The 26,607-nt window shown below is 55.4% G+C and overlaps 1 protein-coding gene across 1 annotated transcript in view; it reads left to right on the top strand.

The window, feature by feature from the left end:
• VAC14 (VAC14 component of PIKFYVE complex) overlaps nucleotides 1-26,607 on the top strand; it is a 99,157-nt gene that overhangs the window by 53,790 nt on the left and 18,760 nt on the right. Inside the window, exon 14 of the mRNA XM_047710622.1 lies at nucleotides 6,595-6,727. Coding sequence (XP_047566578.1) covers nucleotides 6,595-6,727 — 133 coding nt within the window. The remainder of the gene's footprint in view (nucleotides 1-6,594; nucleotides 6,728-26,607) is intronic.

The raw sequence follows: 26,607 nt of genomic DNA, 5'->3' as shown, positions 1-26,607 counted from the left end.
CGGGCCACAAAGGCTTTTGCATCTGGTTTTGTTGAACTGTAAGTCGTTTTGCCTATTGAGGCCAGAGCTATTTTTATCCTGACATGTGAGGCTCCTTCGCGTCATAGCCACAAAACTCAATCTAAAGCATCCCAGGGAAGGCTGTTTGTGAGGCGCTGTGCGGATCCTCATGTCGCCACATCAGGTTTCACTTAGCACCATCTGCACGGCTGGCTCCCTGGCCGCCCACCCCACCAGCCTGGGTTTGTACTCCCAGCGCTCCCGACAGCATCTGTCTGCCCCTCGGCCAGCCAGCAGTCACGGGCACTTCCTGCCAGAGCCCGCTTGTCCAGACTTCTCCAACGAGGAGTGCCAGGCAGGCGGCATTCAGCTCAGGGGCCCGTCCTCGGCGGGGTCGGGGAATGGAGACCCCGCGCTCCCGGGCCCCCTGAAGAGCGTGCCTCTCCGGAGACCCAAGGCCTGCTTGTCCCCAACCCCCTTGCTGAGCCCCAGCCAGAACAGCTGGCACCCTGTCTTTAGCGGGCCCGCAAGGCTGTCATCAGCAGTGCCACCGAGCGAAAGCCTCCCGGCCCTGGCGGCCCCTCAGCTCCTCGGGGCACAGTGTTGGGGCGCCTGCCGGGAGCTGGGTGCTGGGCTCCCGTCCAGGCTCTGCCTCTTCCTAAAGGACCAGCGGCACCTGGCCCAGGGCCCCCACCCTGTGGGAAAGCCCAGCAGAGGTGGCTTTTGTGGGAGAAAAAAGAGGCTGGTTGCCCGCGAGGCCTGAGAAGAGCGAGCGCCAGAGGCGGGGAGAGGCGGCGAGAGGCGGCCCCTGAGGCGCTGTGCGCTGCCCTGCCGCTGGCAGACGTGAGTTCAGCCCAGAGGCCCGTCATTCCTCGTAGTAGCACTTCCCGGCATGAGTCTGCTGTCTCTCCGCCCCACCACCTCCTCCCTCGCCTGCAGCCCTGAATCTCGCAGGTTCTGTCTCAAGCCAGCTGGGACGGAGGGCTGGTTCCTCAGAAAAGTGGCTGACGAGCCAGTGGGAAATGGAGGCTGGGAGAGACCAAGGAGGCCCTCACCCTGTCCATGGGGAGCCCCAAGGGGACCCCGTCCTCGACCAACCCACCCAGGAAGGGTTTCCTGCCCTTGCCCAGACCTGCCGTCTCGACACAATCGGGCCAGGATTGCAGGGAGCTTTCCAGGCTCCTCCTCAAGAGAGCCCGTTCTGGTGGCTGGGACAGCCTGGGGGACAAAGGTCCCTGCCCAGCAGCTGCAGGCCCCGGCAGCTCCCGGACACTCCCATCAGCCGGGTCTGGCTCTCAGGCAGGCGCCCGGCCCCCACTTGGTTTGCACCCAGCCTCCTGCTCTCCGTAGAGTCTTTACACAGGAGCGCTGGGAGGGCTGAGCTGTGGAAACTTTCCCAGCAGCCACCGCACTGTGAGAACGTGAGTCATCGGCCAGGGCTTCTCCCAGATGTCTCTCTGCTCCTCTCCCTCCTGCTAGGGGGCCTCGACTCCGAGGGCTGCCATACGGTCCTGGACATTGAGCCTTAATCGTGTGGCCCGGAGGGGGCTATGACTAAGACCAGAATGTGTTCAGAGCAGCCCCAAGCCTTCTCTCCTACCATCTCAGGCCAGCTGTCAGCCGAGGGGCGGGCAGATCTCCCTCCCCAAATGTGGGGCAGGGGCTGGGGAGAGTCACAGGTGATCCCATCTTCTCACAGCCTGCCTGCCTCCCAGCAGAGCCCTGGGAAACTGTCCCAGATCTGAAGTCTCCGCTCAAGAGACTTTCCAGACTGTCCCGCAGCCCTCAGTCGTCTATTCCAAGAGGGAGAGACGGGCACAGTCTGCCCCTTGCTGTGCCCCGGGTTCTGGCGTGTTTGCTAATAGCAGCAGCCCCCGTTCACTGAGCATGGACTGTGCGGCAGGCCCCGGGCCCGGTGCATCACATGTTTTGTCTCATTTAAAGGGTCTCTTACTGGGTGTGCCTGGCTGGCTCAGTCTCTTGATCTCGTGAGTTCAAGGCCGACCTCGGGCTTAAAGATTACTTAATTAAAAAAAAAAATTCTTTGAATGGAAGGAAAGGAGTTCTTACTGGCCCCACCTTACAAATGAAGAAACTGAGGGTTGGGAAGAGACTTGCCCAGAGTTGGACAGCTAGTAAGAGGCAGACATCTGATCTGAACCAGGACTCCAAAGCCTTGCTCTAGAACAGCACGCTCAATGTTTCTGCCTGCCCGAGATACCCAGCTCCTTGGGAATGGACACCATAGCCCCACGTTGTGGAAGATTTCTTTATGGTCACTCCCTGTTTGGGTCCCTTTGTCCTTTGGAATATGTTGGAACCTAAATCGCCCTGAGCCTGGAAATGATGTAGGTTGGGGTTGCACATACAGAAGCAAAAAGGGGACAGGGACACAGGAGCCCTCACAGATGAGCTCGGAGAAGGTTCCAGTTCACACACGCTGGGTGGGGTGTGCAGCCAGGCCACCACGGGGGCAGTGCGGGGACGGGGAGGAGGGGCTCTGGCAGCTGCATCTGTAGCCACCTCTTCAGAGATCGGCCCCAGCTGGGCCCGGGGTAATTCAATCTGTAAGAATGTGACACTTGATTCTGCAAACAGTCCCTCTGGGCCAGGGAGCAGAGACTGTTTGCCATTCCAGAGTCACTCAGGACCTCCCAGGCCAGGCTGTTCTGGGCAGGGACCCAGAACAACGAACTGCAAACATCAAGAAGTTCACTGGGGTCTGCCCTCATACTGGGTTTCTTACTCAAGGCTTGCCCCTTGCACACAGTTCACAGGGGCTGTCCAGGAGGCTCTCCGGAGAAAGGACAATAGTTTGAAGGTATGGCTCCTAGTAAGGAATCCTCACAGAGTAATTCATAGCTGGGAAAAACAAAACAAAAAGGCACCCCTTCCTGTTCCCAGCCACACCGTGCAAGGACATCAGGGAAGTCTGAATTGAGCAAAAAGACAGCTCCTGAAAGGAGGGTTTACTGCTTCTCCATCTTGGCAGGGCCTTCATTCCAGTCTTCTGCCCCTTGTTTAGGAACATATCGCCCACTAACCTGCTAACCCCAAAGTGCCTCACACCAGCACCCAAGTGATGGGCAACATGGCGGAGCTGTTGAAACCAGCTGCGTGGACTCCGAGACCACCACTCGTCAGCTCTGTGACTTCGGATAGTCCTCAGCCTAATTCACAGCTTCTCCACCTGTAGAATGAGAAGAGTAGTAGCCCATATTTTCTAGGATTATTTTGAGATTTAATCAGATGCTATGTGTGAAGGCTTTAGACATGCATAGCACGTAAGAAGTCCCTGGTAAATGGTAGCTCTTGGTTGCCTATTAAGATACCATGTTGGGGTGGGCTGCTGGGTGGCTCAGTGGGTTAAGCCTCTGCCTTCGGCTCGGGTCGTGATCTCAGGATCTTGGGATAGAGCCGCGCATTGGGCTCCTTGCTCAGCGGGGAGCCTGCTTCCCCCTCTCTCTCTGCCTGCCTCTCTGCCTACTCATGATCTCTCTCTCTCTGTCAAATAAATAAATAAAATCTTAAAAAAAAAAAAAAAAAAGAAAAGAAAGATACCATGTTGGGGAGATACTGGTCAAAGGGTACAAACTTCCAGTTAGAGTTTCATAAGTTCTGGTCATCTAACATACAAAACACTGATGATGGTTAATATTACTATAGTATATACTTGAAAGTTGTTGAGACAGTTGATGGTAAATGTTCTCACAAAAAAAAAAAAAAAAAAAGGTAATTATGTGCAATGAGGAAGGTATTGGCTGACTCCAGAGCTCTGTGGTGTCCGTTTTTTGCAATGTGTCCAGGTATGAAATCCACACGTTGTACACCTTGAACTTATATAATGGTATAGGCAATGCTATCTCAATAAAGCTAGAAAAAATACAATGTGAAAAAGCATCAGGACAGGTGGCTGGCTTAGTTGGAAGAGCATGTGTCTCTTGATCTCAGGGTCATGAGTTTGAGCCCCACATTGTGGATAGAGATTACTTAAATAAATAAATAAACTCCAAAAAAATTCTTGAAAAAAAGCACCTATAAAGTAAAAAGAAAGAAGATATCAGGTTATACTAAGACAGGTATCCATCCACATGCAAAAGAATTTGGACATCTTCCTCACACCATATACAAAAATTAAAATAGATGAGAGACCTAAGTATAAGAGCTATTTTTTAAAAAAAACAGTTCTTAGGAGGCATGTCAGTAAATTTTTATGACCTTGGAATAGGTAATACTTTCTAGATATGGCACCAAAAGCACAAGCAACCAAAAAAAAAAAAAAAAGATAAATTGGACTTTATCAGAATTTAAAATCCTGTGCTTCAAAGGACACCATGGAGGACATTAGAAGGAAAAAAAAAAGAATGGAGGAAAATATCTGCAAATCATACATTTGGTAAGAGACGTATCTAGAACTCTTACAACTCTGCAATAAAAAGACAACCCAATTTTAAAATGGGCAAAGGACTTGTATAGACATTTCTCCAAAGATCTGCAAGAACCAGTAAGCCCATAAAAAGATGCTCTGTGTCATTAGTCATCAGGAAAATGCAAATCAAACCCACAATGAGATACTTCCCATCCACGAGGATGGCTCTAATCAAAAGACAGATAATAACAAGTGTTGGCAAGAATGTGAGAAAATTGGAATCTCACACTCCGCTGGTGGGAATGTAAAATGATCTAGCCCTTATGGAAAACGGTCTGGCAGTTCCTTAAAAGTTACATGTAGAGTAACCACGTGATTCAGAAATTCCACTCCTGGGTATACAACCAAAAGAAATGAAAACATGTTTACACAAAAATTTACGCATGAATATTCACAGCATTATCCTTTTTTTTTTTTAATTAAGTAAGCTCTACGCCCAATGAGGGGCTCGAACTCATGACCCCAAGATCAAGAGTCACATGCTCTACCGACCGAGGCAGCCAGGGGCCCCACGTCATTATTCTTAATAGCCAAAAAGTGGGAACAACCAAATATCCAGCAACTGATGAATGGATAAAATACGGTATATCCATACAATGAAGTATTATCCAGCCACAAAAGTGAATACAAAGTGGATACGTACCACAATGTGGATGAACCTTGAAAACACTCCCAAGTCAAAGAAACTGCCTACTGTCTGATTCCATTAGCACAAAATTTCCCGAAGAGGCAAATCCAGAGACAGAAAGTAGATTAATGATTGCCAGGAGCTGGAGGAGGGGAGGATGGGGAGCGGCAGCTAATGGATACAAGGTTTCTTTTTGGGTGATGTTTTGGAATTCGTGGTGATCGACGCACGGTTTTATGACTATACTGTCGTAAAATACACTGAACTGTACACTTTAAAAGGGTGAACTTCATGATACGTGAATTGTATCTCAAGCTGTCGTGTGTGCATTTTGTGCCCTGTTAGTGACTTGGGCAGAGGGAGTGAAGATTCCTACCATCCCTAACACCTTCCCAACAGTGCTGTTGAGGTCAGCATGGGTGGCAAAGAAAAAACAAAGATCGCATGGGGTGTATGCATGTACTACATGGGGATCAGCCAGGCATTCCACCAGCCCTGCTGTCATCCCCTCCATGACCAATACCTTGCGGAGGGGACCCGTGCTGTGATGGGACTCTGGGGGGACTGGACCTGGCCCTCGGTGTATTTTCAGCTAGGATGCTTATCCGGGGCTACTCCGAATGTGCTCCTGGTTCTCAAGCCAACTCTGGATTTGGGAAGTCTTTTTTTTTTTTTTTTTTAAGATTTTATTTACTTATTTGACAGAGATCACAAAAAGGCAGAGAGGCAGGCGGGGCGGGGGCGGGGAGAAGCAGGCCCCCTGCTGAGCTTGATGCCAGGACCCTGAGATCATGACCTGAGCCAAAGGCAAAGGCTTAACCCACTTAGCCACCCAGGAGCCCCAAGGAGCGTGTGTTTTGTTGACTGTCGAGATCGTATACCTGTTTTACCCCTTTCTTCTTTTCGATTTCTCACTTGTCCTTAACCAGCCAAAATGAAGGCTGAGTATATTTTATATATTGGGATGATAGGTCCAGGTGTGTTCTATAAAAATTTCCCAGCACGGGGGCGCCTGGGTGGCTCAGTGGGTTAAGCCACTGCCTTCGGCTCAGGTCATGATCTCAGGGTCCTGGGATCGAGTCCCACATTGGGCTCTCTGCTCAGCAAGAAGCCTGCTTCCCTCTCTCTCTCTCTCTGCCTGCCTCTCCGTCTACTTGTGATCTCTCTCTCTCTGTCAAATAAATAAATAAATAATCTTTAAAAAAAAAAATTTCCCAGCACGTAGCAGCGGGTCTCCCAGATAGGAGGTGTTCACTAAGTCACTGGGGGCTGGCTGGAGAGGGGGACCCGTGAGTGGGTGTTAGTACAGTAAGCAGCTGTATTTGTCCTCATGTACTTGTATAGTCCTTGCTTTTCTGCCATCGACCCGAGGCCCTGGATTGAAGGTTTTCCCTCACCTTGCTCTGCACACAGCTGCACCCGCGCCCCCCGCACACACACACCACCTTTCTGGCATTTGCAACGGCATGTGTTCCGTGGGGGTCCCACCATGCTGTGGGCCATACAGTAACTCTTGGCTCTATCCCTTTCTCTGCAGGTACCAAAGGCTTAGAATGTTCTCCTTCCACCCCCACCATGAACTCCTACTTTTATAAGTTCATGATCAACCTTCTCAAGAGGTTCAGCAGTGAACGCAAGCTCCTGGAGGCCAGAGGCGCTTTCATCATCAGGTCAGACTCGGCGCGCTTTCTCTTCCTCACAGCCACGCTTTCTCACTGCACCCTGCGCCAGGGCTGCCAGCAGCCGTTATCTCTTCCGCTTCTCTCCCCTCCTTTTTCTTTGCATTTACCCTTAAAGAAGCAAAGGCGCCCCCAGCTTCACATCGGGCCTGCTGGTGCTGCCAACACGGGACAGGTGCATGTCGCCATTTCTTGAACGAACGAATTACTTTTCCACTTGTCAGGACACTGTTTTCCCTGGAGGTTAAAGGTCCTGTCAGTGTGTCCTTGTTGGAGTCTTTGGGGAAGAAAGTAGGTGAGCTGGATGGAACACAAAATGGGGCTCAGGTGCCCAGCTGCCCGCACGGTGTTTGGCCAGGGTTGGTGGCAGCAGTCGCTCTAGCGGAGCTGGGATCTCGAGTCGTGTGAGCCTGGCCTTGGCCAGTCCCAGGGCCCTGGTCACTCTCGGCCTCTAGAACTCCCGCCACCAACAGCATAGCCAGCTCTGGCCCTTTGCCGCCACCTAAGCTCCAAGTAGCCAGGGTCACAGAAGAGTGTGACCTTAAAGTCATCAAAATTTAGATGGGGCAAAGATTTCTCCAGGCTCCCCCACAAAACCAGGGAGAGAAGTTTTCTGGAATAGTCTCTACAGCAGTAGCTTCCTGTCAGTCACCTAGGACTCTCACCCTGACCCATGAAATAAGCACCTCTGTGGGGGGACGGGGTTCTAGAGCCGTCCAGGGTACTCGGGGAGCTGACTAGACAGTGGTCCGTACAGTCGGGAAGGCTCCTGAGGCACTCTGTGGAGTCTGGGGATTGAAGGGGGATTGCTGGGAGAGGGTCCAGCCTGTACGGAGTCTTCAAGTCAGCAAAGAACATTCATTCAAAGAGCATTCATTCTTGTGTGATCCACGGGGCAGGCGGGAGAGGGGCCCAGCCTTGCTGGCCACACCGAGGTTGGAGGCCTCTCCCCGAGGCCAGAGGGAGCCACTGAAGGGGCTTGGGGTGGGGGGACGGCGTAAGCAGATTTGTGTTTTTAAAGAGGAGAAGGGGTAGGTGGAGACAGCAAGGCGGACGTGTGGGAGACCAGTGGGAGGCTGTTGTCCAAGTGGGAGATGGTGGCTGCTTGGGAGGGGGATGGGGAGAAGCGGCACCATTTTGTAATTTGTAAGATGTATCATTGAGTAATGACTGATTACATGAGGGCCTGAGGGGACAGGCTGTTGGGAGTGACACCAGGACTCTGGCTGGTGGTGGTAGTCCCTGTGATGGGAGCTCTGGAGGGAGGAGGTTCCCATGTTTGAATTGGAATTGCTTTGGTAACATCAAAGGAGAGATGATGACACAGGTTGCTCCCTGTGACTCTGAGAAGAGGGACCTGTGCCCAAGAGAGAAAAGTGGAAATGGATAGCATAGTCTTTCATTCATTCTCTCACTCACTCATTCATTCAGCAGATAGTATTACTGAGTACTGATTCTGCCAAGTACTGCTCTAGATGGTTCCATCCTCGCGGAGCTTGCTTTCTTAGGGAAGAACGGTCAGTGGTAAGAGGGGCAGAGGAGGTAGGGAAGGGGGCTGAGGCCAAGCCCCAGGGAGCTCCAGTGTGTAGTGGTCGGGGAGAAAGAGAAGCCAGGAAAGGAGGCTGAGAAGAAGGCCCTGAGAGGTGGGAAGAAGCAAAAGGGGGTGGCAGGAGGCAGCGAGGGGAGGTGAGGCCCACAAGCTTCTGCCGGGAGCCATGCCAGGAGCCTGCCCCACCATGATGTGAGCCGAGGGAGGGAAATGGAGGGAGCCGGCCCTTCCCTCTTCATCCAGAGCTGCCTGCCAAGACCCTCGTTTGAGGACTGAGGGTGGAGTTGAGGGTGTGGGGTCAGAGGACCGAGCTGCAGGAGGGGACAGGCCCGCCTGGCCAAAAGGACAAATAGCAGGACTACAAAGTTTCTGCCCATTGTGGGGAGGGGCTTCTGATGGTCCAGACCACCAAAGGTGTCCCCGTGGTGGTGGGAGGCTGTCACGGCCCTCTTGCTCTTCTGAGGTCATGGAGAGCAGGGTTTCGCAGGCTCGGTGCTGTTGGCATTGGGGCTGGATGGTCCCTGGTGGTCCAGCCCGTCCTGTGTGCTGTGGGCTGTGGAGCGGCACCCGCCCTCCCAGCTGGAACATCAGGAATGTTCCCAGACAGGGCCACAAGCCCTTGGGAGCAGAATCCTCCCAGGTGAGAGCCCCACAGTTACACAGGGACGGAAGCGGATTCTTACCCCGCTCGGCCAGAAGGGGAGGACTTCCCGTTTTACTTCACATCAAGTTGGACAGTCCGTGGGATTGAAGTGGAGATTAGAAGTGGTTCAGGAGACCCCCCCACTGGGAGAGCGACAGTCTGTCCCCACATGAGTGACAGTGTATTTTACGTGGTTTTCCATACTGCAGACATGTCCATTCACTTGATGAGCTCCCCCTTGCCTGGAAGCCTTTCAGGCACCAGTGGAGAGAGAGGCCTTTGAAGAAGCCATTTGTAACTAGTTCCCCTCCAGAGAACCTGACTGTATTGGGTTTTTCCATCCTCTAGCAGCTTCCCTTGTCTCATCAGGGGCTCGGAGAGAGCGAGCTCAGAGCAGTCAGCAGAATGCCAGGCTGCACCAAGCAGAAGTGTGGGCAGCAAGGGCCCACGTCGGTGTCCTCCCCACCTGCTCAGGGACCCTGGGCTCCCTGAAGCTGGGGACCCAACGGCCACTGCATATTCCCATTTACAGCCTCGGGGTGGTGAAACTTTACTTGCTTTGTCTAGTGTCTTCCTAGCCTCCTGGGCTGACGGGCATCCTCATTTTGTAGAGGGAAATGAGAGGAAGCCCCGTGCCTGCCAGGCTTGGTGGGAGCTGAGCTGCAGACCCTTGCGCTCTGCTAATTCCACACCCACCGCTCCATCGCCTCCATGAGAGAGTGCAGCGGCCGGGTGCCTTGCGAGGCTTTGCGCAGCCTGTGACCCCAGGCCCTGGCGTAGGAACCCGGTGGGCCGGGATGGAAGGAACCTCGGGGCTGGGCCCCTCCCACTTCTCCCTCCTGGTCCTTGGCGTCATTTGTCCAGCCTGCCATCACCCCCCCCCCAAGAAGCAGCACCAGCACCTGCTTCCCCTGAGCAGCGCGGGCCCTGTGGGCCCACTGCCACTGACCAGCCTGGGTCACAGTCCCCACCAGCCAGTCTAGGCTCTCGGGGGGGCACAAAGCACAGCATCAGACACGGAGGAGGTCTTGAAGACACGGGCTCTCCACCTTCCTGTGAGCCCACAGGGGAGCGAGTCCCTTCAGCCGAGTTTGCTGGGAAGGGGCCGTCGGGAGCGTCAGCCTGCCGGTCTGCTTCTCATTTCATTTCCTTCTTTTTTGCTGACAGCTTTAAAGAAAAGCATAGTAGTGGTCCGTGCAGACTGCTGAGATGAAGCCACAGGCCTGATAAGAAACAGAGAGTGATTTAACCTGCTCCTTCAGGTGTTAAAACAGTGAAAAGCCATCATTTCTACAGTAGTGTGTTTAGCTCGGGGAGCAGGAGAGCTTGCCGTCTAGAGGACAAGAGCAGCCAGAGTTGCTGAAGACAAACATCTGGTGGGCGTCTTGGCGTTGAGGAAGATGCTTGATTTCCCGCAGGACCCTGGAGTGTTTCCTCTCCCCTACACAGCTTTCCCAGGCTGCACCTCCGTTGGGGGGGTGGGAATGGGGCCCCCAAACTCCCCCCAGGCTCCTGGGCGGGTCAGACCTCCTCTGTGTCCATATGGCCTTGTTATGGACATAACAGTTTAGCTGCGTAGTGAACTCGGGGAGGCCCGTGGCTCCAAAGCCTCATCTCGGCTAGACTTGCTGAGATGCGCTGTGGGCCCAGGCCCTCCTCTCAGCTGCAGGAGTCGAAGCGGAGCCCACAAGTGGGGAAGGGGACATGGGGGAGGGGTGCCAGACGTGGGCAGCCCACAGCCCTCCCTATGCCTTTCCCCCTTCCCTGGACTCCACTGGAATGGGGCCCATGGGCCTCCCACAGGTCCTCGGGATCCGGATTAAGATTGCAACTTCTGGAGTCCAGGAGACTTGGGTTCAAATCCCAGTTCTTCCAGTTTTTGGTCATGTGACCTGATCTGCAGTGGTGCCAGCCTTTCGTTTTGCAGAGAGGGCTGCATAAGATGGTGTGCGCCGTCACTCTCAGTACAGGTTGGTGAAGGGGAGCTCTTGTTCCGCCTCGTGACACGGCCTCAGCCTTCCAGGATGGTCTGTGAAGACGGGAGACCAGACTCCAGAGAGGGCAAAGTAATTAAGGCTTCTGTGCCGAGAGCTGGCCGTGGCGCGCCAGACCTGTGGCCCCAGCACCTCAGACACCCACCAGCGGCCCGGTCCCGGCCCCATTAAAACAACTCCGCCCCGAGTAGGTGTTGGTGCACATGTCCCTCCTCTGGCCTCTTCCCACCCTCCATGCCAATGCGGCAGAACAAGTGCGGGGCTGTTTTCCTATGAACCGGGCCACTTATACTCAGTAGAAAGGGAGAGGAGGGAGAAAACGCAGCTCCTTTGATAAACTGATAGGAACTGCAGCGTGATCCGACAGCTGTGATCCTTACAAGGCCTGCTTCTGTGCTGGGAAGTGAGCGAGTCTTGGGACACCCCACTCCGCCCGCCAAGATGGCCCTCTGGCCAGCCGTCCTTTGGCTTAACCAACTGTGCTTCCCCCACCCCTTCCTCCCTGCTGCCTCGCAGAGAGGACTTGCCAGAGAATGCTTTCTTTTTAACGAGTGCCTGCTGTGAACTCAAAGGCTCCAACCCCAGCCAGCCCCACCAATGGTGGATGAGGTCCTGAGCACCCTTCCCGGGGACACGGGTGCCCCTAAGATGAGAGCATTTGAAGAGCCTGGGTCGGGGGCCCAAGTGGGAGAGCAAGAGGCAGTCCTGCATCTTCTTCCATGAGACCTGCACCCAGAGAAGCCCTGAGATAAAGCTTCCGGTTCATTTTGGTCCTCCTCTCACCTCTGTTAGACACAGGCATGGCAGCCTCTCCAGTTCAGCAAATGCTCACAGTCCCTGTGATGTACTCCTGCTGATCCTGCCCTGTCCCCCACCCACCCCCGGGTTTGCCCTGTGCTTGGTGGGGAGTGAGGGAGATTGATCAGCCGCTGAGATGGGTGGTAGGGCCGGAGGTCTAGGAAGCCACTGGAAACTGGACTTGTTTTTAATTGCACCTCAGGCAGAGCCTCGAGAAGCAGCTGTCTTTCTTGCTATAACTGAGGAATTCCACTTTGCAGTCCTTGTATGGTCACCCGTGAGACAGGCTGTCATCCAGGGCCACATCACCACTGTGGCCAGGGCAGCCCACACCGGCTGACCTACCCCACCCCACTCCCCTTCTCACTCTGTGTCCTCCCAGACCTTCCCAGCCCCCGGAGCTCATTGACATTGGTTACCTCCCTACAGTTTTCAGAGGCGCCACTTGTCCTGCCAGGGGGCCCTTAGCCAGGCGCCCCTACCCAAAGCCCACAGTGCTGATGCTAATGCAGGATGAAGCCAAGTAACGTGGCAAGACCCAGATCGCTGGTTCGAGCGGTATTTTAGGCTAACACACCTTGCCTCTGGCCCCCAGCCCACAGGAGAGAGCTTCTAAGAGGCCCTCCTTGCTTTCTTTCACTCTCCCCTTTAATGGGGTGCATTCATTTGCTCCAGATAAAAATAAATTGCCTTGACGAACATGTGCCAGCCAGAGTGTGTCTGCTAGAAGGGACCCAGAATGCAGGTGGGGTTTGAGATTTTACCCGTCTGAAGCCATACTGGTGGGGTCCCCAGCTAAGGGGAAGGAGGCAGGACCTGAGCCGGGTTGGAGGAATTCTTCCAAGGAATTTCTTACTTTCCTCTCAGAAGCTTCTCTTCTCGCTGACTTGAAGTAAGTCTGCCTGACTCCTGTGTGCATCTTCTGGAAGTTTCCACAGTCATTCTTTCCCCAGAGACCAGGGGCCTGGGGTGCTTTTGTTGAGATGCAGGTCAGCAAAGGGAGTGTGTGGCAGAAGCTCTTTTGCACAACCTGCTCTTGGCTTTGATCTAACTGGAAGCAGCACTGAGAGTACGTGACTGGCGGGGAGGCACGATCTGACACGCCAGACAAGACTGAGAGAAGAGTCCGCCCTCGGAGGTGAAATACGAAGATGTCCTTGGGGAGGGCAAAATTCATGCAGCCCAGAGAGCCCGGCCTGGTCTCTTTCCACTGTCTCCTAACCCATGGAAAGGTGCCACCTCCCAGCACCTCACAGAACCATCTGTGACCCGTGAGGGCTTGGGACCTGGAAGCAGGCTAGTGGCTTTGCTCTGCCTCCTCCAGGCAGTCTCCAGGGTCCCACTGTCTGTCTCTCTCTCTCTCTCTCTCACACACACACACACACACACACACACACGGGCACTCCCTGTAAGAAGGGCGTATTTCCTTCTGGAAAACGGGAACCACATGTGGGCCCTGTCAGCCAAGGCTGGGATTAATTAGGTCCTACGGCAGGGGACAGAGGAAGTGCTGGCCAGAGGGAGCCCTTCACGGTGTGTGCTGAAGTCTGAGGAGCTTCAGAGGAAAGCATCTCCATGTTTCAAGGGTTCTAGTGGATCCCTGTGACAGGGGACTAGAAGAAGGCCAAGGGTCCGCTCCCTTTAGCAGAGCTTGTGGGAGGTTAGAGGTCACAGATGAACTTGGTGGGAGGCCATGTGACCTGAGAAGCCCCTGTGGACAGGGTGAGGGTTCAGGAGGGACTGGCGGGAAAGGTGTCTCGGTGCCCCTGCACGGCATGCTTCGGACCCCCAGCACGTGGGTGCTGGCACCTGCTCTGTTCTTCCCAGCCTCAGCTTAAAAGCACTTTCTGGTAGTCGCCACACCTACAAAGCATCAGCTCCCCAGCCCGTGGCTCAGGCAGCCTGCAGGGCTGGGGGTGACTGTCAAGAGCCATTGCCAGTGGCTGGGAACTTGATAATTTCCTTCTGAAGCTTGAGAGCTTTTCCGGTTGGAATCGGCAGTACTGTCTGGATCTGTTTATACTTTACCTAAGGATGCCAGGAAACCAACAAAGTTTTGACCTTGGTAAGTCAGATAGCTTAGTTAATTCGCACGTAGCTGACGGCTATCATAAGGTAGCATCTTAACAAAGTAGTGGCAGGAATTGGCCGCTAGAAGTCGTTTCCATCCTCCTGCCTCCTTGGGGTAGGGCTGCATCTGAGCCAGGACAGACAAAAGGGTGTCCTTGCTTTTAAAGATGCCTCTGAACTCCTTCTGGAACAGCAGTTCCAGAGTGAATCCTGTTCACCCATCGTAGAATGTTTCTTAGGAAGCTCTTTCTTTTATCCTGGTATCATTTCAGCTTAGGTTTTTGGGGCCTCTGTGTGGGTTCTCCCCTTTCTCCCCAGAAGTGGTTTCCTTTAGCAGGTAGCCATGAAAACACACACGCGCTCACACACCCTGCCGCCGCGCCCCCCCCCCCCCCGCCCCCAACACACATAGACCCTGCCCCTGTCTTCCGAAAAATAAAGAGAAGGTCTCTATCGTGTGCAGTTTGTGAAAGTCTGCCTAGAACAGCTGCTCCTTCCGCAGAGGAGGGTTCCTGTCTCAGCCTGCATGGTGGTTCTGTCTCCAAGGACTCTCACCTGGGAGAAACTTGGCGCTGAATTGAACCTCCAAAGGCGAGCACAGGCCCACGAGGAGTACATATGGCCCTCGGGGAAGGGTGCTCTGTAACCCAGGCTGTGATGGCCCACTGAAGCGGCCCTTGGGGTCCAAAGTGGAGAACGGCACTTCCTTTAAAAGTCGGCAGCTTCAGCTCCCAGGAGCGCCCCCCCACCCCCCGTCCAGGGTCCTGCTCCACGCTCCATGTTGCTGCTGGGTAGCCGGTCAGAGACCCCAGAGCGGGGTGTCCTGGTTTCTTCCAGACTGGGGGGTGGAGGCCATTTAGGAAAACTGCGGTTTCCAGTCTGGACTCTGCTTTTCCTCAGCCCTCATGGGAAGGAAGCTGTGCTCCCTCGTGGTATCTCCCTTCCACCAGGGGTCCCACAGGAAATGCCCACCAAGACCCTTCCTGATGTGGCCACCCGCGCCTCTGCCAGGGCTGTCATCCCGCTAGCCACCGCCTCCCATGCAGAAGTGAAATGCTGAGTAAATCTGCATGTCCTTTCCTGCCTGCCTTCTGGGCCCCGGCCTCCAGCCTGCGGCCCATCCGTTATCCTGGCCTACTTCCGGTCTATATTTAGATGACATAATCTCATTGGAACTGCTTGGTACTTGGACTCTGAGTGTCTTTCTGGGTCTAAATCTATGTTTCTACTTGCTCAAGTGGATCTGCCTCACCCCCCCTACCCACCTTCTCCCAAATGATACGTTCTACCTTCCGGGTCACCGCAGTTGCTCGCACCGTCCACGTTAACCTCTCTCGCTGAAGCTGGGCTGGGATGGATTTCAGGTGCCCACCAGAGTCTTCCCTCATTTCTCCCTGTCCCCTGCCGGGCGTCCCATGCTGTCTGTTCTGAGCCTTTCCTCTCTCTCCTCTCGGAGGCTGCTATCCCATGAGCTTAGTGTTCCCTCTTTCTCCATTTCCTGGGCCACGCACCCAGCTCCAGCCCTCACACAGGATGGGTTTCCTGACATGGAGACACCGGAGCCTCCTTGTCGTGCTCCCCCAGAGAGCTGCTGCCTTCGTCTGTAAGGGCACACCTGTTTCCAGTTCATCCTCAGCCTTGTCGTTAGTGAACTTGTCCTCGGAGGGGCCCCTGTGCCCCAGTCTGCCACCTGAGTATCCAGCCCCTCCCCATGAAGGAAGAACAGCCCTTGTGTGGCTTCAAAGGAGCACGTGTCTCAGAAACTGCTCCGTCCCTAGGAGTTCTGACTGGTTTTCTGCTCTTTATGCTTGTTCTGCCATCTCTGGCAAAAAAAAAAAAAAACCCTTCTTAACCGGTTCAGTGCCCAGATCTGTCTTCTTCCCTCTCCCAATCAGGGCAGTGTGGCAGCCTTACCTCCCTCCAAGCCTTGATGCCTGTGATGACTTTTTCGATGAATCCCGCAGTTTGTACTTTGACAAAGTAGCTTCTTTTGATGCGTTTTGTGTCTGTGAGAGTTGCCCTTGTTAGATGTGCAGTAGTTAGGGGCGCCTGGGTGGCTCAGTGGGTTAAAGCCTCTGCCTTCAGCCAGGTCATGATTCGGGGTCCTGGGATGAAGCCCTCGAATCAGGCTCTCTGCTCAGCGGGGAGTCTGCTTCCTCCTCTCTCTCTCTCTCTCTCTGCCTGCCTCCCTGCCTACTTGTGATCTCTGTCAAATTAAAAAAAAAAATCTTAAAAAAAAAAAGATGTGCAGTAGTTCACACTTCTGGAGAGTGTTCAGGGTATGAAGATACCGGGATTTGTGTACCCGTTCTGCTCCTGTCTGGGCCTTGGCTTACTTTCAGTCTGGCGCTGTTAACATGAACATACGGGTACGTTCCTCTTAGACACATGTCTAAGAGTGGCTGGCTCAGAGCCCTACATGGTTTAGCTTTGGGAGATATTTCTGGGGTGGCTGCATCAGTGTCCATTCCCGTAGCCTGTCCAGGAGCTCCACAGCTCTCCCATCCTCACGAGCGCCTGGTGTCATCAGTCTTGGCTTCTAGCCCTTCAGGTTGGTGTATGGCGATACCACTTGTGGTTTTAATTTGTGTTTCCCTGAAGACTAATGGAGAACTTCTCATCACTTACTGGCCTTTTGGATATCCTCTTCTGCGATGAGCCTTTTCAAGTTACTTCCCCCATTGGGTTTTGGTGCTTATTTGTTAAAGTTCCGTATATATTCTTTATGTATTCTGGATTCAAGTCTTTCTCAGATGTACACCCTACAGTCCTCTTCCTCTACTCCGCGGCATGTCTTATCATTCTCTTAATAGTGTCTCTTAGTAAGTAGAAGTTACTGATCTTTAATGTTGCGCAGGTGATCAGTTTTTCTTCACAGTTAGCGTTTATGTTTTGTGGTGCTTTGTCAGGGGATTAGGAGCTCCTGAAACAAACCATAAAGCTGCCTGTTTCTGGGTGACGTTTGTCCAGCATTCTCACTGAGCTGGAATATTACTTTACCTCCTACCCAAGGTATTATTTCTTAGCTCTAGCCAGGGTCTTGAGGGCCGCCTAGTCCGGCCTGCTGGTGTTTGTCAAAGCAAAGATACCGAGTCACCCTCCATCCTCCCAGCCAGCTGAACCCCAACGGCTTCTGGTGCGGCCCGGCCGGCGGTGGTCTGCAGCCTGGGGTCGGGAACCGCACACCTAGCCGTATCAGTGGGCGCTCTGAGTGACAGGAGGCAGGAACCCAGGTCACAGGTACCACAGTGAGCAAGGGGCTTGACGAGCCTGTGTGACCAGACAGAGGCGGAGTGCAGCCAGATGCAGGAACTCGGCGTTTCCCGGTAGTGCAGTCTCTCTTCTCGGCCCTTGTTTGGGGTCAGCCTTGTTGTCTTGGTCTCTTCAAGGGTTGGGGACATGGCCACCACGTCCCCGCAGGCTGTGCTCAGTCAGTGGCTCCCGCTGGGTCATGCGCCCACCCCGTGGGCCAGCGGCGGCCCGACCAGAACCCGCGTGGAGTGGGGAGCAGCAGGTCTCCAGAGGAAAGGGGCCGCTCTGCCCACGAGAAAGGGAAGGATTTGCCGACCGGCAGCAGCCCCGGAGGCCCGCCGGCGTGTCTGCTTCCCTGAGTGGTTGTCTCACGTGGAGAGTGAAGATGTGGGTCGTTACTCTCGCCTGTGAATGCTCGGGAGGGTGTAATGACGTAACAAGAATTGTTCCGAAGCGTGTCCGGCACCCGGCAGCTGTGACAGCGGTAGGGATGAGTGACATCTGCCATCTCCATGCTGTCCGAGCTCGGAACCGGGCCTGGGTGGGTCGCTGGCCGCCGCCCCGGGCCGCCCCCCGGCCCCTCCCTGCCCGGCCGCTCACTCGCTCTGACCCGGCTGCTCCCTCCGTGGTCTGGGGCTGGCGCTTCTGAGGAAGGGTGAGGGAGAAAGCCACTGAACAAACCAACACGTGACCCCGGGCGTCCTCTCTTCCTCTACCCCAGATCTCCACCCTGCCCTGTTCAGGGCGGCCCAGTCAGGGCTCCTGACTGCGCGGGACAGAAAACCGGCTCTCACCATGTGTCAAGAGACAGGGTGGGAGTATGCGGTCAGGGACAAGGATTGGCTCGTGTCCTCAGGACTGGGTCTCACCTCCCCCTCCGTCAGCCCCCCGCGGGCAGGTCGTCCACCTGTGGCAGGACCGCGCCGCCTTCAGCTGCAGTGCTGGGCTTGGGGCTCACGGACCTGTCGCCGTGGCCAGGGAAGCGCCGTGCCTTGGTGGTCCGGGACCGGATCGTGGGCCTGCCCGCAGGTGCAGGGGGAAGAGCAGTTGTCCACGGGAAGCAGCACCCCAAACGGCAGGTGGGGGAGGCAGCCCCAGCTGGTGTCCATGCTGTGGTTGAGATCCATATGCGGCCTGAAGGGGGACGTGAAGCGGGGCCCACGGTGGGGCGGCAGCAGGAGCCAAATCCCCCCTCCATCCAGGAAGGGGGGGGCGGGGCTGTGTAGTGCCTGGAGACCCTCGACCCTCCCAGAGACCACCCCGAGGGCAGGCAGGGGACCCTCCAGCTGATCCTTCTCTGTGGCTTCTTTCCTTTCGAACACTGCGCCCCGCCTGAGGCTGTAGGCCATGGCCTGTGTGGCTGGCCGTGGACTTGGAGGTTAGACACAGGATTAAAGAGCGACCAGGAGTCTCCGTCTGGATTTTAGGCTTGGTTTGGAGTGGTCAGAAGAGACCTTACAGATCAACTGAATCTTTCACACAGGAGGAACGGAGGGTCTGATTTTTCCAGACTGTTTGCACGTTCTGCCTTCATACCACAGCCTGGGCTAGGCAGACCCAAGCCGAAACAGCACAACATGCAGACAGAGACTCAGATGGGCCTGGGGTGCTGTCAGAGGGACAAGCTCAGGCTAGCCCCACTGGGACTAAGGGTCAGACATTCACTCTCCACAAGGTCCTTTCCATGACTTCCTGGAGTTCGTGCTGTCTGCCGGGCCCCACGCCAGCCCTGCGCGTGCACTAGACGGAGAACCCATCCCTCCCTTCACCGAGGGAGCAGTTTAGTGACATAGGCAGACAGGTGACCAGTGACCGAGAAATGTGTGTCCTTGCTGTTGTGATCCGAGCTCTGGAGGAAACTGCAGAGGGGAAGGGTGGTATGCGGTGGGGGGGGGGGTCCTCAGGTTTGGGATTTATTAAGGGGGGGTACCCCACAGCTTCAGGGGAGCCAGGAAACTGTGACCTGGATTCTTGGAGCATAAAAGTGTGCCCTAGTTTTCCCTCTCCTCAGGCTCAGCTGAAGCTACGCCAAGAATTGGCTTTTAAAGGCTGCCTGAAATGCAGTCTGCAGCCAAAAATCTATAGAGCCAGTGCATTTGTGACCTTGTTGAAAGTGCTTACTGAGGAAAATCAAGGGGGTAGGATTTGGGGATTTTTTTTTCCTTTTTAAAATTTAAAAAACAAGTCAATTTGGCCCTCCTCTCCCCTTCCCTTCCCCTCTTGGCACATTCCTGTCCCAGAATGCCTGAGTCCTCCAAGCCCCACTGAGCTCATCTCTTCCATTTGTCCACTCCTCCCCCATTCCCCAATCCTGCTCCATCCCCCCCATGCTTCAGGAATGAAAAATACCAAGTGGGTTAAAATAAGGAGCCTGGGTATAGCCCTGGAAATTAGGCCACAGCTGTCAGGCCAGGCGAGAGTCCTGTCTCTGAGAATGGAAATGCCTGGAGCAAGCACCCGGCCCCTCCCCTGTGAGGACCGGTAAGAGGCTCTGCCCCAGCCCTGCCCCCACCTCCCCAGGGGGCGGCCAGGAAATGCCATTTGTCATTGAGCGGACCTGTCTCAGTGCCCACTGGCGAGGACACCATGGTGGGCAGAGCTGGTCCCTGCCCTCCCAGGGACATTCACAAATACCAGCAGCAATGGTGGTCCGGGGGAGCAAATGGTGTGGGGGTAATGCCCAGCCCCGATGGAGGGGTCCAGGAAAGCTTCGGGAAAGAGACACTGTCTAACTGGGCCAAGAAAGAGAAGTAGGGACTGGGTGAGGGTGGGGAGGAGAAGAGGTTTCTGATGGAGCCAGCAGTCTGCTCAAAAGCCATGGGGCCCATGCCCTGGCACCGCAGGGAGCTGGGAGTGCCCCCTGGGACCTCTGGCTGTCTCATGGGCATCCCTGGGGCACCTGGTGGACCACTGAAGGGCCTGAGCAGGTTCAGAAAGCTCTCTCCACCTGCCATGAGCATGCATAAGACCCTGAGAGGAGAAACCACTGGGAGGTGGCCACCCCTAGAGTCTGCAGGATGGCACTGAGCTCCTGAAGAGATCCCCCATCTCCCCCAGCCAAGGAAGGACTGCAGGTCTGTGTGAGGCCACGCTGAGGTGGATGGGCGCCCCACCTGCCCTGCCATACTTCCAGAACATCCAGGGAACAGAAGGGAAGGGGGGCCCAGGACTCACAGGGTGCTGGAGGAGACTCGTACGTGCTACCTTGTGACCTTACTACGGTCTCTTCCCCGCCATTAGCCTCCCAAAACACCAAAGACTAGTTAAGGAGTGGCTCAGGAAGCTTACTTGACAAGGGATTGGGTTGCTACATCTTCCAGAAGATTCAGTGCTGCTGGGAGCCCCAGTTTGAGCAGATAATCTGGACTAAATTTAAAAACTTTCTCGCACCCCAGATGTCCCCACCCCAACTTGTTTGGCTGCTTAGGGGACCTGCCTTCAGCCAGTTCAGGTGCCTGGGACTTCAGCTGGCTGGCTTTGTCCTGTCATTTCTCGAGAAGAGTCAGCTTTTTTCTCCCTCCTCCGCGAGCTGAGCCCCTCCTTTGAGCCCCTTTCCCAAAGGAGCCCCCCCTGCCCACCTATGTCAGTGGCCTCTGGCCCAGACAGTTGGCCAGTTTTCCTAGAGTGACCTCACTTCCTTCCTGCCCTTGAAGCCCGAGCAGCCGCCCCCGGTCCCATCCCTTCTGCTTCTCCCAGCCCCCCGGTAGCGTGGTAATTGGTTTCTTAGATCTTCAGCTGCGCACCCTGTCTGGGAGTATTTCCCGGTCCCCTGACCCTCCACAGGAAGACCTGTGATCTTACTGCCGTGGGGACCCTGAGGGTTGGGGGCCACGCAGCTCCGGCTGCTCTGTCAGCTGCCCGCCCCTGCAGTCCCTCTGCTCTCTCTCAGGCCAGGAGTGTCTGAAATAGCAGTGCCACCGCTTTCTGCCCCCGGTCCCCACTGCTGCCCAAGGTCACACTCTCCCCAGGATGGGACTCTGGGACTGGTCTGACCAAGCAGCTGCCCGACAATATCTGCCCCCAGCTCGGCTCCCAGAATGAGTATCTGTCATTAAGGTTCTCGGAAGGTCACAGATTTCATTGCATTTCTCTGGTGTTGGGAGAAAATGTCAAGCTTCTCCACATGTTTAGTCTTCCCAAGCCAGCAGGATGGCAGGGTAGGGGGCAGGGACAGGGAAGCCTGGAGAGAGGAAGGCAGGATGGACAGACCCCAACAGGCTTGAGGCCCAAGGGGCATGAGGACAGGGACCAGGGGCCACAGCGCAGTCTAACCCACAGCTGTGCCACTTCTCAGGGGCCGGGAGCCCTGGCATGACCTCCAGGGAGGACACCTCCCTGAGGTTGCATCATCTGAGTCCTCCTGCTCTGTCTGCACCCTGCCCCCAACAATCTCCCAGTCCATGCTCTCCCTCAGCCTTCATTCGGCTCTGCCCTACCACTCCGAAGGGGCATCTGGAAAGACAGCCCTTAGACCCTCTGTATTTCTACTAGAAGAAGGTGACTGCATGGGGCCCCAGTGACGCTAGCAACAACAGCCCAGGGGGTGGCCTTGCCCTGCGCAGCACATGGACATGGACTCACGCTGTGCACTGCTCGAACCCACGACCCTGGGCTTCCTGGCCAGCGGCATGGGGCAGCTCTCCTGCTCTGACTGAAGGCAGGGGCTTCATCTCCATTGAGACTTTCTCCTCGTGATTCTATTTCCAGAGAAAGCCTCCCATGTAGTAGGCACTCCTGCCTCCGAGTGGAACCAGACCTTTTCTCCTGCTCGTATTATGCTAATCACTCCTTGCAAACAGGCAGACTTTGTAGGAGGTTTGCCTGGTTTTAGATGAAGCCTACGCCTTTGAAGCAAAGAGCCACGGTAGCTAAAAATACCATCTCCCTGCTGTTGATCCTCTCATTTGTAAAATGCATGTTTCCATTGTTAAATCTGCAAATGTGCAGCAGCCCCCGCCAGAGAGACAGAGCCACTCTGCCGTCTGGGCCAGAGCGGGAGCCCGGACACCCTCCGAGGAGGCACCCCCTTCCCGGCACCCTGCTCCCCACACCTCCCCTGAGAACATCTCTGATGGAGTCCAGACGATCCCAGAAGAACTTCCTTCTTAGCTCGTGTTGAAAAAAATGTAAACCACGTAAGATAGAAATCCAAACAGTGAAGAAGACGTAGCATAAAATGTAAGCCCTGTCACCACCACCTCCTGCCCAGGAGTAGCCTCTGTTTTGGTGCCACATATTTCCTTCCAAAACTCAGTCTTGCGCTCATGAGTGCATAGCGTGGCCGAGTGTGGTTTTGGCCGTGGCTGTGCATTTCCAGCAGCAGATCCAGGACTGCCCTGCCTTGTTTGCACACAGGGTTTGGCTCCAAGCAGAGTGGCTTGGGGTCGTCCTCCCTTTTCGAGGCCACCACCTCACCGTGTTCCAACTCCACCGCCTGTCTTCTTTGGGTGTGGTGGCCCTGGTGGGGGCCAGGCACAGCAGGAGGGCCACTCCAAAGCAGGGCCCTCGCCTGGCCCAGCTCTGCCTTGGAGAACCCAGTCTATAACTGAGACCTGGGACTCTGGATGGCTGCAGACACTTTCCCCAGAGGGACTTCCAGGCACACCTCCCGCCTGGGGCCCTTTCTCGTTCTATTCATTTAATCCAATGCGCATTTCCTGGGCTGGAAAGGAACGGTTCAGATGAAAAGCCCATTTCATGCATCTTAAAACTCCCTGAAAATGACTGATCACAAGAGGAATTTTCACAGCCTCCTGGCAGGGGTGGGGGGGGGGGGGGGTGGGGGGGGGGGTACAAATAAGAGAAACCCCCTTCATTCAGCCACAAAGGACCGAGGGAGTCCCTTCCTTGCTGTCTTTGTCCTGTCGCTTCTGCCGTGGCCCTTCCTTCCTCCCAGCCCTTTCTCTCTGATCTTCTTACCATTTTCCAAGAGACTCAGCAGCGAGGTCGCTGTGATATTTGCTCTGTGACCGGCAGTGCGGTGTTCCTGTTTCGCTTCCCATTCTCTTGCCGACGCTTATCTTTGTGCCCTGCAAGTGGGTTCTTGTGAAGAGCTACAGATGGCAGTCTCAGTTTATAAGTGTCCTACGACCCCCAAGAGTAAAGATTTGAAGGCCAGAAAGGCAGGAGCAGCGTGTGCCTAGTGCTGCTGAGCCGAGCTTCCTCCCCTGCGACCTCCGTGACAGCCGGAGGGACCACAGCCTGAGGCCTGGGTGCCGGCGTTGCCCTCCTTTTCCTTCCGTTTGAACAGAGCGAATCGGGGCTGCCCTCGGCGGGCTTGGGACCCCTCGGGTGGAGATGGGCAGGGAAATATTTAGACACTGGGTGGAAACCTAGGAAGACCGGGCCCGGACTCTGGGGAGGTGAGGGGATGTCGTGAGGACCCCAGCCCGGGGCCTTCCCCAAAGCTCCATGGCTGTGCATCCTTTGGGACTGCTAGTGAGAGCTCCCCATTCCTCCCAGAGAGTGGTGCTGCTGGGCTGGTGGCAGTAGTTCTGGGGAGGCAGTTTGGAGGCAGTGGTTGGCAGTCCCGACTGTGAAGGCTATTAAGAATACAGATCGCCACTTTCTGGAGGGGGCCTCAGCGTGGTCTCCGCATCCCATACGGTCTTCGGCCAACTCTGGCATACAGCTGGGTTCAGGGGTATCTTGGGAAGGCGCTGTTCCTGGCTTGGAGGGTCTTTCTGGTTCTGAACAGCAATTGCATGACTTTGTTGGGGGGGGCTTGGACACTGGTGGGACAAGGGGTGGTGGCTCCCCGCTTAGAGGTGGGGGAGGGGCTGCCAGGATGGAGAACTGAGGCTGCCACCAGCAAGCAAAATGGCAGCCCCTGGTTGGAGCCCTTCGGGGCACATTAAATCCCCTGAAGGAAAGTTACCACAGGACTGAGAGATAGAGGAGCATCGCTGTGCGTACCCAGAACCCACAACTATGAGGGCGGCTGGCCCTCTTGCATGAAGGGTTTGGTGGGGGAGGCATTCTGGCCCCAGCAGGGACAACGTGAGCAGCAGGCCGCGGGCTCGGGTGGGTGGCATGGCTGTGAGGTGAGAGGGGCAGAGCTGTGGGGAGGCCTCAGTGTCTGGGCTCAGTGCCGAGCATGGCGGAAGGGAGATGCTCACCGTCTGGAAAAGTTTGTGGTCGTAAAAGCAGCAGTGGGGGGACGCCTGGGTGGCTCAGTTGGTTCAGCAGCTGCCTTCGGCTCAGGTCATGATCCCAGCGTCCTGGGATCAAGTCCCACATCGGGCTCCTTGCTCAGCGGGGAGCCTGCTTCTCCCTCTGCCTCTGCCTACCACTCTGTCTGCCTGTGCTCATGCTCTCTCTCTCTCTAACAAATAAATAAATAAAATCTTTAAAAAAAAAAAAACAGCAGTGGGGAGGAATCCCTTGGCCTGAAACAAAGGACCAGTTTGGGAATCATGGGATGAAGTGGTAGAAAATCTGCACAGAGCAACTCGGTAACAGGAAGCCATTTGGGACAAGCGGTGTCCCCAGGCCATTCCCACGGATGATGGAGCAGCCCTGGGCGGGCTCCTCTGGCTCCTGGCACTTGTCCTACTTGCTTGCATTTGTTCTCAGAATGTCACCTCATCACCTCTGTAGTTTGCAGCGGAAATGGCAGAGATGGCTCGGGGGGAGGGGGACTTTCCCTTTACCCATCCTAAGGCAGACTGTGTCTCTGTCTACTTCACTCCAATCCATGGGCGAAGCGGTGCCCCTGCACTGGACATGTGCGTCACAAGGCACTGGGGCTCTCCGTCAGCTGGAGAGGAGGGCTGCGCCAGGGAGGAGAGGTCTGTCCTGCAGGTGCCACGCCACGTGGGATGGTCTGGCAGAATGGGACAGGGACTCTGCTCCTCCGTGGGCCTGGCAGTGTGGCCTAGGGACCGGTGCTTGGCTTTACTTTGGTCCTCCGTCCCGTGAGCACAGGATCCCTGAGGACATCCATGCACCTGGCTGGAAGTTGGCCGGGGCATGGATGGGCCGGCACGTCTGGGGCCTGAAAACAGTTTGCCAGGCTCTGTGTGTGTGTGTGTGTGTGTGTGTGTGTGTGTGTGTGTTGGCATGAGTGTGCAGCCACTTCATAGGCAGGGAGGCTAAGCACAATCTTGGGAGGAAATCCTGCTTGGAAGGGTGGGAACTCAGAGGGCTTCAAAGGGAGAGATAGTCTCTGTAGGTGCTTCTCTAACAGTTAGCCCAGGGGCTCCCAGACGCATGAGGCTTCGAGTTGCTGTTTGCCTGACTGTGTAGGCCCAAGTTCAGAGCCCTCGCAGTCATTGTATTGAAATCCCTCCTCCCCACCTGAGACCTCAGAGGCAGCAACTGACCTGCCACCTATGCTCAGGAGCCGGGGCTCCCAGCAGAGGTGTCTGGGCAGCTGCTGATGGGGTCACCTGCACAGAGTCGTACCCCCTACCTCCACCCCAACCATATCTGAGTTTGGGTTCTGACCGTAGCATGGCTGTGGGTGCGGTGCCTGGACTCTGCCTCCCACTCGACCACCAGGAGAAAAAGCCACGAGAACTCAGCATCAGCACAGGTCAGCACTGTCCTGGCCAGGTGTGGCCAGTGTGGTCATTGCCTGCCACCCACAGACCCCGGCGGGGAGGGTCAGGTAGAGGGACCGGGTTTGTAGATAGATAAACTTCCCCAGAGTCACAGGAAGTTTCCAGAGAAAACTCAGGCAGGCTTCAGTCCATCAGTGGACCCAGTGATATCTGCAGCCAAGGTAACCCCAAACCATCTTCTGAGCCCCTGTGCCACTTGGGCCATGAAACCCACGGGCTGGGTGTGTGGCCAGGCAGCGGCTCAGAGCGTGGGGGCTGGGATGGGCCACCAGACAGGGCCTTGGCTAGGCTCTTATTTGCGCTTCACTCTCATTCTCTGCTAAGAGGGGTGGCTGAAATCACACCTGTCCCCATGTTAAAGGGGTTCAAGGTACATGACATGCCCAAGGTAGAGAAAGCACTCACAGATGTGCCACGTGTGTCGTTACTAGGCAGAAACCTCCGTGACAGGGACCCAGCTATTCTCAAGGACATGCTGTGTGTCAGTGGTTCTTGGAACCGATTGTCCTGGGGACAATAGGATTTCCTTTAGCGAGCCTTCCCTTCGTTTTCCTTTGCTCTGAGTGTTCAAAACATGAAATGCTCAGGAGCGGTGGGCTTCTCTACCAAGGGTTCAAGGCCTGGAAGGATGGCCTCTGGCTCATACCACCTCCCCTACCTCCCAGTAGCACCTTTTCCTCCAGCACCAACACAACTCACCCGGCCCCCAGGGTCTTCCCTGTAGGACTTGTGTCCCCGGCACCTCCAGCACGGGGATCCCACCCCTGCCATCTGACCTATATTCCGGGGTGTCTCCGTCACATGGGTTAGAAGGTGGAACCTCTTTTCTGGGGCACAAACCTGGACCTTGTCTGTGAGTCAGAGACCTCTCCTGGCATAATCTGAAAGCACCTCAGCCGGAACCAGACCATGGGGAACACCACCCCCCATGCAGTGTTCAAGCTGTCCTGAGTCCCTTGCGGTCTCTTCCATAAGCCAAGTTCCATAGGTGAAGGAATCCG

Source organism: Lutra lutra, chromosome 17, assembly GCF_902655055.1.
Source record: "Lutra lutra chromosome 17, mLutLut1.2, whole genome shotgun sequence".
NCBI classification, from domain to species: Eukaryota; Metazoa; Chordata; class Mammalia; order Carnivora; family Mustelidae; genus Lutra; species Lutra lutra.
The sequence above is the reverse complement of the archived record's forward strand: the minus strand, read 5'-3'. Positions and strand labels throughout refer to the sequence as shown.